Source organism: Anabas testudineus, chromosome 2 (assembly GCF_900324465.2).
Source record: "Anabas testudineus chromosome 2, fAnaTes1.2, whole genome shotgun sequence".
NCBI classification, from domain to species: Eukaryota; Metazoa; Chordata; class Actinopteri; order Anabantiformes; family Anabantidae; genus Anabas; species Anabas testudineus.
The window spans coordinates 10,428,614-10,441,325 of NC_046611.1; the positions used below are offsets into that span (position 1 = coordinate 10,428,614).

General features: G+C 43.1%; 1 protein-coding gene across 2 annotated transcripts in view; it reads left to right on the forward strand.

The window, feature by feature from the left end:
- LOC113164604 (fibroblast growth factor 14-like) overlaps positions 1 to 12,712 on the forward strand; it is a 50,928-nt gene that overhangs the window by 13,734 nt on the left and 24,482 nt on the right. The window contains exon 1 of one of the 2 annotated variants that reach the window (XM_026363972.1): positions 6,495 to 7,124. The exons of the other annotated variant lie outside the window; for it this stretch is intronic. Within the exon in view, the coding sequence (XP_026219757.1) occupies positions 6,932 to 7,124 (193 nt within the window). The 5' untranslated portion in view covers positions 6,495 to 6,931. Of the gene's footprint in view, positions 1 to 6,494; positions 7,125 to 12,712 lie in introns of those variants that run through there. 2 annotated transcript variants of the gene reach the window in all.

The window sequence follows — 12,712 nt, forward strand, 5'->3', positions numbered from 1 at the left end:
TACTCGACCTTCAGTTATCCACTGGTTCCACTTAGTGCAGAGTTCTGTTTTTCAGGAGCATCCTGTTCACACTCACACAGTCACACTTATTTACACGTTGGATGTGACCAGTGCAGCCACTGACCACTGATCAGCTCCACTGGAGCATGGGGGGCATTAAGGACCTTTCCCAAGGACAGTGTGGTGGTAATGAGTGTTATTCTTTTACTTTCCCCACTTCGATGTGTCTGTTTAAATGTATTTTAATATCACACTATAGAAAAGAGAAATAACACATTGTACATCTTTTACACTAATTGTTGAATTAATAAGCAACAAAACACAAACACACGTGCTCAGTTCAGTTGTTGTGTAACTAAAATAACGTCACACCACTCTTTTCTAGTCTCACTTCACAATAATAATTAAACTCAAACATATCTACTGTTTCTAAATTACATGTATAACGATGCACATAACTCTGTCTGTGGTTGCTAGGTTACAGGGCCTGGCTCATCTTTCCTTAAATGTGATAATAAAGCTTACTTTATTAAAAATTTAAAATATATATGTATGTTCTGCTCCCATGCAGATGTTTTTCATTTGTGTCTGTGCTGTGATCAAGGGCTGCATGGAGAGACATTTGGGATGAGACAGGAATAGGTAAAACAGAAAGAAAAAGCGAGGAGGGGACTCTAGACTGTAGAGACTGCAGAAATAGATGGGGGGTTGTGAATAAATAATTTAGTCACTCCATTCCTTTTCTTCTCCTCCCTGCTGAGTTAGTGATATTACAAAGATAGGAAGAAAGAGGAGAGGAGAGGAGAGGACACGAAGAAAGGAGACAGAGAGAGGCTGTTATCTACTTTATCTTTCTGAAGAGCAAAGTTTTAATTGTGTCTTCTTTCCTCTGGTAGTTACAGGTTGGTTGCATATGTTTGTGCTATTACTGTATGCGCATCACTGTATTTTGCAGCAGTGTGTGTGTGAGAGAGAGAGCGAGAGAGAGAGGGACAACCTATTGACAGAGCAGGAAGATGAAGTCAGAGACGCAGTAGGATGAATGTAATTGATGCGCAAATGTGTGTGTGTGTGTGTTATCCTCTCAGCATTCAGCAGGTGTTTGCTCCCTCCTTTCGGAGACCCACCTGCGTCACTAATCACTCGTTACCTAGGTAACAGTGGTCTTCCCCATGCCTGTGCTTCTCTGAGAGAGTGTGGGCGGGTGTCTGAGCGTGAATTATGAGTCATCCTGCTCGACTCAGAGTGGCTATCCTCACACTCCTGTCTGGGGAACACCCACCCACATCTGTCACCTCCCTGGCGGTCTCTCTTTCCCCTCCTATCATTCAAATTTCTTATCTCCCGTCTTCACCTTCACTTTTCCAATCTTCTTTCTCTGCTGCTGCCCAGACCTAAAGGTATTTCTGGCTGTTTTACTCACTTGTTGTCAAATTTAGCAGCTAAAACGATGCCTAAAAAATGCTAAGTGCAGTTTTCTCTGTGTTAGAGTGCATTTGGTCTGTCTAAAAAAATAACAACTGATAAGTATTGACACATAAATGTAATGTTTACCTGTTGCTGACATTCATTAGCATGAGCCACAACATTCACCATGGATGGGCAGACAAAGAAACGAGCGCCACCAACAGAGATAGTGTTTCATGACACATCATCTCTGAGAAACACTGTTAGTGACTCAGAGTTTTATGCAGTGTCAAACCTGCAAATCTCTGACCTGGATACTGATGCTGCCAATGTTGCTCAGCTGTTCATCAAGACATAGGTACACATAAGCAAACTCTATTATTAAATACAAACAGGTCATTTTTATTTTTGGGTAAAGATCAAACTTTAATGAGGGTTAAAGACCATTGAATCCAGCTTGTTTTGTTAATGCTGAGGTGGAGAGGGGTCAGCATGGTCACTGTATTATAGCGACACATCCTCATACACAGCAAGCTGCAGTGCACTTTGTGTTCTGACACCTGTTGATCGTGGTCGGTGTTATATATCTTCCCAGGCTGACCCCTGTCCACCACAACAGCGACACCACGAGGTGGATTTATTGGAGTGGCTAATAACAAGGTTTTGCACTGGGGCATTGTCGTATTCAGAGAGGGGTCTTCCTCAGTCTGCTGACATAAAATATAACTACATACAGATTTCTCTTCATTAAAAAAGGGACCTACTGTAGACCGAAGCAACCCTCCACCAAATCTATGTGTACAGAGAGAGGAGTTTTCTAGTTCAGCACAACTCCTCTTTTGTTCTGCATATTTAATCTTGTTTGTGGGCTTCTTGGTAAATGTACAAGAGAAAGAAAAAAAAACATACCAGAACCAAACAGTCATCTTTATCCTCCCACACCCAACATGTTCGGTACTTCTCTCAAAGCAAAGTTTTGGTGGTTTGGTGTCAGTACTGTACAATAACTCCTTTTTTTCCTTGTCGGCGTAGGCAGCACTTCTTTCTTGGTGTTGGAGAACAAAAGGCTTAAAATGTCAGAGACAGTCTTGCAGTCAGCGTCTCAGTGCTGCTGGTTCATTGGGTTTAGTCACGTTCAAGAAACATCTATATCTACTGAAGTGAGAGCCAGTTTATAAGTATGTTCCCTGATGGGACACTTCACTTTTGGACTAATGTCATTTATTTTCTCTCATATTCCTTAGAGAGACTCCTGTGAACCTCTCTAAACATACAGTAGTGATGATTTGAAAACTAAAAAAGCTTTTTAAATAAATCTGTTAAGACCAAATCGAGTTTGATCTGTGAAAACCAGCAGGTAAAACAGTTTTTAATTCACACACGTCTGTCTTAAAGTAAGTATGGACTGGAAAAAGTAGTGGTGCAAAACAAATAAATGTAAAGACTGAGATTAATGAGGATGAGGGTGAACGAGGAGTGTGGTTCCCCTTTACACCCTGTAGAGGGCGCTGTTGCTATACACAGGTCCAAAAAACACACTGTACACATGCAGGAAAGCATTAAATAAAGCTGAAGTGTGTAACTGTGTGTTCCTTCAGGAGAGAGCTGGATCTTTGATGAAAGCTTGGAAAATGTAAAGTTAATTGTGCTGCATCTTTCAAGTATTATATGTAGTGATTTGCGTGACTTCTTGTGTTAATCGGAGATTGTATATGTCCTCTCACAAACCATGTGCCACAAAAGCAGGGTTTTATGTGTGTGTGTGTGTGTGTGTGTGTGTGTGTCAAGGGACGAGTGGTGGAATAAGTGGATGAAAGAAAGACAGCCTGCAAAGACTTTTCCCTTTTGAAGTTTAAAAGCTGCATTGCGCCTTCCTCTTCCTGGGATGTTGTAAAAAGCAGCAGAAGATATGAATTTTAATGTAAATGTAGCTTTGATTTATTCATAACTCCTTCCCTTGGTCTGACCTGGAGGAAAGCGCATACACACCCACTCCTCACACACACACACACACACACAATTACACACTCAACATTTTTATTTTTGTTTTTTTTTCCTCCCTCTCCGCTGCTGTCTGGGAGAGACAGAAACAAGCAAGAGAGACTTTAAATACAAGCGTGTCAGCAACATCAAGGACAAAATACAGACAGGCTGGAAGATTCTGGTTTTACCTGCTGTAATAGGACGAAGGAATGACAGACTGCTGCTGCCGCTGTGTCACAGTGACTCTTTGAATGGATGCTTTAGTAGTGCAAAGCAGAGAATAATATATCAGTAAGAAAACACAGTAGCACAAACAGATGTTCAGCTCTCCAAGATCTGACAAACTCTGTTTGCATCCATTTGGTTATCGTGGCTTTTAAATGGGAAACGACATTCAGACTGATCCACTCGGCTGCTGATTATCAGTGAGGGAGCCACAACTACAGGATGATCTTATTGTTGGGCTGATGTTCTCAGACATGCTCTGGTGCCACCTAGTGGGCTTGAAGACATCATTCATATTTCTGTGAAATGTTGGGGGGGAAAAAAGAAAAAGTGATTTGTCACTGTTCATGGTCCTGAAATATTTTCAATGACGTCAAGAAGCCTCACAATCATTTTTTAATAGCATCTGCTTCACCCACTGCCCTCGAGTTCTTTTTAGAGCCACGCTACATAGATAAAAAATACTTTATATAAATAAAAAAAGCTTTTAGTGTTTTTCAGTAGTTAAATAATATAAACAAATAATGCAGGCCACAGGGGTTAATATTAAAGTAGCCACTAGATACACAAATAAATCATAACAGTTAAACTTATATAAAATATATTTGCTGGGCTTAAAATGATTATGATCAACATACTGGATAAGACTCTAACTATTAGATGGTGACATGTCCTATGAGCAGAGGTGACATTTCGGTTTGTGCCGTTTTGCTGCTTTTATTGTTTATTTGAACAATAAATATCCAAATGGAGCAGTCAGACATATTTTGCTGTCTATTTTTTGAAACACACACTGCTGCCATACCAGACTACCTGGCCCATCACACTTTTCCCTGATGTGCTGGAGGTTCCACTCACACGCTGCCAAGCCTCACTGTTATTTTTCATTATTCCTTGTAAGGGCAGATTGATTGGGAAAGGACTGGGGATTGTCTTTTTGATATTCACCCAGTTTCCCCAGAAGAAAGGAAAAAAAAAAAATCCCATTTCAGTGTGTGTGTTCAGTCTTTGTGTCCAGCTGGGTCCCAGAGCAGGTCTCCATTGTGCAGACCTGTCTGACCTACATGCATCAGTGGAGTCATTGTGGCTCATCAAATTCAAGCAAAACTTTTATAAACCTTTATAACCTTTATAAAATAATAGTAATTAGCCAGACCACAACATTCAAAACCGGTTGTTAAACGTATTCACTCAGTGCAGATAACTTCCTACATGCTGATACGTCATGCATGAAATGCGAGTACTGTCGTCAGTCCTGTAGGTAGGTTTACAGGTGTAAGGTATAAGCACATGTACAGTAGACGGACCACACATGTGAGGCAGCACCTCTCCAGTTCCTCAGCCTGTCAGTCTACCCCACCTCCTGCATTTTTAAAGCCTTCATTCAGACAGGCTATCACGAGCTGCGCACATACAGTGGGACTGTGTGGGATGGGGTAACGAGTGCAGCAGATTTACTGTCTGCATTGCCTTCATAAACATACTGTGCGTGATGCATTGTTTACTTGTGTCACTCGACATGACAGAGATTAAAAGTTTGTTCATATGCTCTGTTCCTAGTAGATGGGATTTTCAAACAACACAACAACATAGTTCAGACACAAATACAGCCTGGAAAAGGATTTTTAGTGCCCCACCCTAAGAATCAACACAGCTAAAGTTAAAGCCCCCCTCTGCGAGTGATGGTTGACCTTCATGATGTACGAGCGGAGCCTGGCATTGATCTCTTTTTTGTGAGAGCTTGAAATGTCCACAGACGATGGACTTTTAATCAAAGTAGGACTCATCTCAGAGATGTGAGTATGAACAAAATGCATTTTGAAAATAAGATAAAAATAATATAATTAAATGTTTATCAACCATATCAGACATAAAATACTGGTTTTAGCAGATACAGTTAAATTACCACCACATATTTATACACACACAGCACTGTGTGTCTTAGGGCAACAGTACTTTATACTATAGTCAATTTATTATAATACAGCTAAAGGAAACATGTTCACATTATTATGTGACATGATATTAATATATATATATACATTTACACATAACATCCAAATATTAGAGAAGAGCAGCTAAAGTGTCACATATTTAAAGTGACCTCTGCAGCTCATATGGAGGGGTCAAGGTCAAAACCAGGAGTGGGAGTTTCTCACAGTCTGTCCTTCCAGAGGAAGCTTCACCTGGAAGTCTCAGCCTGGTCCCTGTGGACGAACACACGCTCAGTCTTAGTCGAGTTGTTCTGGAAACTGGTTCCATGTGAGACGAGGACGAGCAGTGTTTCTCTGCACAGTGACACCTGCTGCCGCCGACAGGTGACCCCCCCACCTCGGCGCGTGGCTCCAGCGACGTGCGCTTCCAGAGAACGCACGCGCTTTTGAACGTCAGTGACCGGGACATCCGGTCATCACCAATAACATCAATCGATCAGATGTCGAGGAGCAATCAGTAAGAGAATGACTTTAGAAACACCAAGTTATAAAACAGCAGGCGGTGTGCGCAATTCTGGAGAAGGAGCAGCCACGAAGAGACGCAACTGGAAACTGTTCATGATTAAAGTCTGTTCTTGAATAAAAATGATCGAGGTTAGATCGACACCGGCCCCTTGGTGGCAGCAACAAGTAGGCAGAAAGATGAAACCTATGTTACATTGTGAAGAGGTAAACATTTTCTGTGCTCAGTATAATCCACGGACTAATGACGAGCCCTGATTGTTCAGCCTTCACCCTCAAAGACACGCCGCCCTCTTTCCGTCGGTGCTCGCGGTGACTCTCGCTGGTTTTACGCAGCTGGAGAGGTTCGCGGCGGCGACGCGCGCCCCGCGCTTCTGTCAGCGGAATACAAACGGAGGTTTTCTCAGAGGAGAGGAGAGCACAGCTGCTTTCTGAGGCTTTATCCTGCTTTCCAGAGGTTTTTTTTTTATCCTTGTCTCGTCTGTTGACCATGGGAACACAAACTGACACGCGGCGTCCGGTGAAATCGGTTGGAGGAGCCGTTCAGTGACAGCTGCTGGTATCTGACAGACAGACAGCCCGGTGAAACGTGACGGACAGGTGAACCTCTGTGCGTCTCAAATAAATGGCCAGGGAGAAAACGATAACAGAAAATATGCTGTAACGTGAAGAGGCGTGTTTATTTTGGACTTTACCGCGTTGTGGCTGAAGCATGGGGCCGTTGTAGCCGGTGACAGCGGAGACTGGAGGTTTGTGTCTGGTTTTGTCTGCGCTCTGTCCCCTCCGGTGGACACAGCTAAAGGGACCGGAGACACGGACGCAGACGGGACTGTTTTTGTGTCGGCTGTTTCGGCGGAGACATGGCAGCGGCCATCGCCAGCGGTTTGATCCGGCAGAAGCGACAGGCGAGGGAGCAACACGCCCACCGACCGACGGCTCACCGGCGGCGCAAGAGCCCCGGCAAGAAACAGGGGCTGTGCAACGGGAACCTGGTCGACATCTTCTCCAAAGTCCGGATATTTGGCTTGAAGAAGAGGAGGCTACGGAGGCAAGGTGTGAAGGGGAAAGAGGGGGGTGGGAGGGCGGACGAACGCGCACATGCATGCACGCACAGACAAACACATCGATGCGCCCATATGCATTTTTATTTTTACGCACGTCAGTACACAGCCACCTTCACACGCGCACGCCCCGCCTGGTGCTGGCTGGTGCCCACATACACCCCGGCGTGCGCTCTTACACGCGCACACACCCCAATCATGCATAAACACAGGCTGACAGGCTCGCCCCTCAGACTCTCTTTTTTTTCCCCCCCGCTCCCGCTCGCTCTCGTCTATGGTGGCACACACACACACACACACACTCTGTCATGTCTTGTAGTGCCCTATGGTTCAGTAGTTTCCAGGTACATCCATTATTGAAGCCACAGATTAGTCTAGTCTTTCTCTGTCTGTCTCTCTGTCTCATTTCCTCCTCCTCATTGTTCCAGCTCCATCACCAAGATCAGACTTTTCTTTAACTATTAGCAAAATGGCAGACAGCAGCAAAACTAACACCTGTCTCTTATTTTGAAATTCCATTTATTCTTACTTTTCTTTTTAGAATAAAAACCAGGAACCTGCTTTTTGTTCATGTGGAGGTCAAAAGTTATAAGCCAGACATTTCCCTCTATTCACGTTGCTCCACTTTCATCCAAATTAACATCACTGTGAAATCATGGGATGGATGTTGCCGTCAGCCCACAGGGAAGTGTTTAGATGTGGAAGTGAATGCAGATAATGATAATGTTATGATTGTGTGCCATGGTAAGCGTTCAGGAGCAGAGGCGATAAGTGCTGTTGTAATCAGTTGATTGTGTGAGAAACCTTCAGGTGAGGGGAGGGAGGAGAGACAGGGGCAGGAAATGAGAGTGAGCGGAGGAGGAAGAGGTAGAGAGGGCAGGCGAACATGAGGAGTCGTGTTGATCACAGTTGGTTTTCTGAGAGCCAGATTCCAGATCTCTCCTCTTTTCTCCTCACCTCTCGCTCCTTCTTCGTGTGGCTTCAGTTCTCCGCCTGAATTTGATTTTATTCCCTTTTTCCTCTGCCACCTTGTCCCCTCATGTCCTAACATTTTACCTTGTTTCCTTCCCTCCTTCTGTCTTTCCACCTTCATCAACAACCTGCTCTTCCGTGTCCACGTATCCACAGTATTATCACTACATGTCTCATCATCTTCCATCCTCTAACCTTCCTGTTTCCTTTTCCCTTAGTTCTCCTGTATTTTCCTTCCTCCACCTTCTTCCTATTTTCACTTTGTCACCTTTTCGACCTTACAGCTCACCGTCTCCTCCTCCTTTTCGTTTCTTCATTCTACCGCTCTTTCTCCTGTCACCCAGTCCTCTGTTCATCCCTTCTTTCAGCTTCATTTTACTTGATCCTTTCCAGCCTCCTGTCCGCTTTGCTCGCTCCTCTTTCACCTTTCTCTCTCTTACCTGCTGTCTTCCTCCCCATCTCTTTCTCCCATCCCCTTAGATCTGTTTCATTCTCTTAGAGTCTGGTTAATTTAGCTTCTTTCCTTTTTTCTGTCTTCCTCGTTCTTGTTGTTTCCACCTTTCCTTCATATTCTTCCTGATTTTTCTTCCCCCTTTTTTCTCCTCCACTCTTTTTGTCTCTTTCTCCTTTACGCCCATTCTCTCCTTCATCTCCTCACTCTCCCACCCTTCCTCCTCTGCTTCTGAATCCTCTCTTCCTACCTCTTCATTCTTCTATTCCCTTTTTCCTCATTGGAAAAAGCAGAACACAACAGCCTCCTCCCCTCCTTGTCTTTATTTTCTGCTCCCCCTCTTCATGTCTTGGCTTCTCTGCATTTTTATTCTACCCTTCTCTTCTTCTAGCCTCCCTTAACCCTTTGCTTCTCCCGATCCTTGGCTCATCACCGCCCACCTTCTTCACACACCTAAGATCTTTTCATCCCTCCTCCTTCCAGCTTCATTTTACTTTCCTCCCTTCCCTCTTCCCTATCTCCTCCTTTGCCTTCTTCCATCTCTCACTCCTCTGCGGTCCCAGCTGTGAGAGCTGCTGGTGAAAGCTTGGCAACATCCACATTTTCTATGCTCTGTCTGTGTGCGAGAGATTTGCCAACATACTGTGCTGTCTTCCAGAGGTTTTGTGAAGGACAGGCAGACCAAACTGAATACTCCATCAAAGATATGGTTCAAAACCGCTAAACTTTCCACTTCCATTAGCTGGAGTAAGACTGAAAACGATGTCTTATGAGTGCCCCTCTGACATGATGGAGGCTCTTTCTCAGCCTCAGCTAGTCTCTTTCTGTTTTCTGCTGATTTCTGAGCGGACAGTTTGTGGCAGGGGTGTGGAAGGATTTTACCCGAGCAGTGACCTTAGCGTTAACCCTCCTAGTTTTAGGAGCTCATGCTCATTGTCGACATGTTGCAACGTTATTCGCAGTTGACTTGATCTTACAGTATTGCTCATTTTGCTTTGATGCAGATGTGAAGCACCTCCGATTTCCATTCTGTGTGAAACGTGTAATATAAGTAAAGCTGATTTAGCTTAAATTAAAATTAGTCCATCAGTCTGACTTTTGAGTGGAGGATTTGACTGTGACCTGATGGACAGGACTTCTCCACCAAATTAAAATGAAAACAGAACTAACACATTTTTAAATTTTGTACTTTTAAACAAAAAAAATCTCGTTGGGTGAGTCACGACATGAGCCAGGAGAGGTATCCTGATACATTCACCTGCTGTAATGTATCCTTATCATACACGGGTTTAAAACTAAGCACAAAGACAGATGTAAATGCAAAGCCAAGCTTCCAGGTACACTCTGTGCTTTGTCTCCACTTAAAGCACAAACATACATTTTGCATTATGTTTTATAAATTAACATGTCACACATGAAATATAGAGTAGATGACAACACATGCTCCGGAAAAAAAGAGAAGATGCAATAAATTACATCTGTAGCAGCTTTCTCAGACCATACATTATACAAATGAGAATGAAATATGACTGATTTCAGTCCTGTCTGCAGTAGACAGTGTGCTCTGATGTCTGTTCTGTTCTGACAGAAGGATGCTGGGCAGGTAAACTGTTATTTTGAATCATAAAGCAGCAAGAAATGCCACAGCTGTCAGTTAGAATGATATTCACTTAATGCATGAAAACAGACTTCGTTGTACTTGCAGGAATGAGACGAAAATACATAGAGCCGTGTCTGTGGGGGATACAACAACTGACCATTGTCATTATTGATTAACACTCTGTGTCAATTCGTTTTTGATTGTTAACTTTCCCTGAGGTGCTTTATTCAAATGTCTTGTTAGTCTGTTTGTTAAGTAATTATATTATACCCAGCCCACACTGCCTTACACATCACCAAACGGTGCCTTCTGAGATGAAACATAATGTCTTACATTCTACATACTGTGTAAGAGCACACTGCAAATAAAGCAGCACAAAAAGTTTCCTTTTTACTAAATAGTGCAGCACTTAAATCATTATGTAATGAGTAATAAAACGAGACTGTTCAATCCCAGCTAAATCACAAGAAACAAAGGGAGACCATTAAAGCTTGTAGTTAATGGCAGTGTACCTGAATGTGCTGTACATCTGCACACAGAGATCACTGCCTCACATAAGGCTTTTTCTTTGGGGCTGTTTTTTTTTTTTTTTTTCGTTAGAAAATGTGCTCTTGTTTTGGCCGGCCAACAATAAAACCGCATATATAATGTAAATAGAAAAGCAGCAAATGCATCAGTGTAATGCGGTATTGTTCCCAACGCGTGAAATCAGTCAGTGCACAGGAAACCTTGTTTCCAAAAGCTTTGGGTTTGCTCCGTCCCTGCACTTTGCTGCCAGGTGCATCTGTATACCTCAGGGGCCCAGCAGAGTGCTCATTTCAGGCCTGGCTCCCGGAAAACCGTGTTCTGGCCTCTTACCTGAGGCTAGTTTGTCATGTATGTTGCTGAAAGGAGCCGAACACCTCCAGACAACAACTGTACTGTGTGTGTCCGGTTCCTTATTCTAATTGGGGAGGATAACTAGGAGCACAGAACTGACGGCTGGTTAAGTGCAGGAGCTGAGAGCTGCACCCCAAAGCTCTCAGTTTGCAGATTTGTTGATGCTGTGTCCTGTTCTCATCTATGATCATGAACTCTGCGCAGTGACCGAGAAAATGAGATTATGGATATGCCAAAATGAGGATTCGCTGTGGAGATGAGAAGTCTAGTGATGCAAACATGGAGTTACTGCTCATTTACATACATAGAAGCAGGTTGTGGTTTGTCAGACTCTTTGTATTTTATATACCTAAATAAGGAAAAATATTATTTAAGTCTGTAATTACAGTATGTGATTAGAAAATGTAAATTTTAGCCCAGTTGCCCCTGATGTCGAGCAGGAACACAAGACGATAAATAAAAGCACATCTTTGCTGCTCTGTTGCTAACATGGACCTTACGCAGACACACAGCTGGAAAATTGATGGATGCAGCCTCACTGCTCGTATAAATGGCTGCCTCCAAACCCATTGCCAGTATTTCAACATTAAATCTCTCTGTGATTAGGAATTGTTATGAATATTCAGTATTACGTAGCTCGGTTGAAGATTAATCACCTCTGTGTTATCTGTGGAAATCTCTACTGGGTGTTTCCCTGGCTTTCAATCAGTGCTTAATCATAGCAGCTATAGATCACTGATCATCAGTGTCTCCATCAGCATTTATTCTTGTTTAGACAGGAAAAGCCTCTGAAAGACTATCAAGATGATAGAGCGTTAAAACGATGCACCACAGCTATATGTGTTGCAGACTTGTATAAAATCTGAACATAATCTCTCATAGGTCAAATTCATGTTTAGTAGTTTTATTATTTATTAGTGTAGATATGCAGTGTAATCACAGAACCTCATTGCTGCCATGTGAAATGTAAAGGACATTCATTGTAGCTAAACCAGATCTTGTTGTACAAGAGTTCAACAAAAAAAATCTGCTCTTTTCAGCACCCGAAGTGTTTCTCTAATCACTAATCACTCTGATGTGCATTCAGCTGCTGCTCGTGAATTCTTCACTTGGAGGCTTTTGTGTGGTGAGATGCTGTGTGTGCGTGTGTATGTAAAAGTCAGAAATACTGAACGACTGTCATGCATTGTGGGTATGAGACACTCATGATGATATTTCATTGATTGTATTGAGACTCGGATTGGGCTGAATTAACTCACAATATAACTTGTCAAATCGGCGTAGCTGCTTGACAGGCTGGCTGATTGAATCACATCATGTTATGATGAAAATATGGCTGTGTGTGTTTGTGTGTGTGTGTGTGTGTGTGTGTGTGTGTGTGTGTACGGGGGAATACCCTTCCACTGGAACAGTCTGGAATCATGAGGCTGTTGCCGTGACAACGCGAGAATGGGAATTTCCCTAGTAACAGACAGAATGTGGAGACACTGGGAAGAGTGGGAATATCACCTTGACGACTGTGGGAATGTCACCATGGCGGCGTTTTGGCCTGTTCGGGTTTGGAGAACGAGTAAATGGATAACTGGATGTCAGATGGTTGAATAGACACATAAATACTCGATGATGAGTTGATGCAGCAGGACTGTCTCCTGTGGAGAATTATGGATTTTTCAACCAT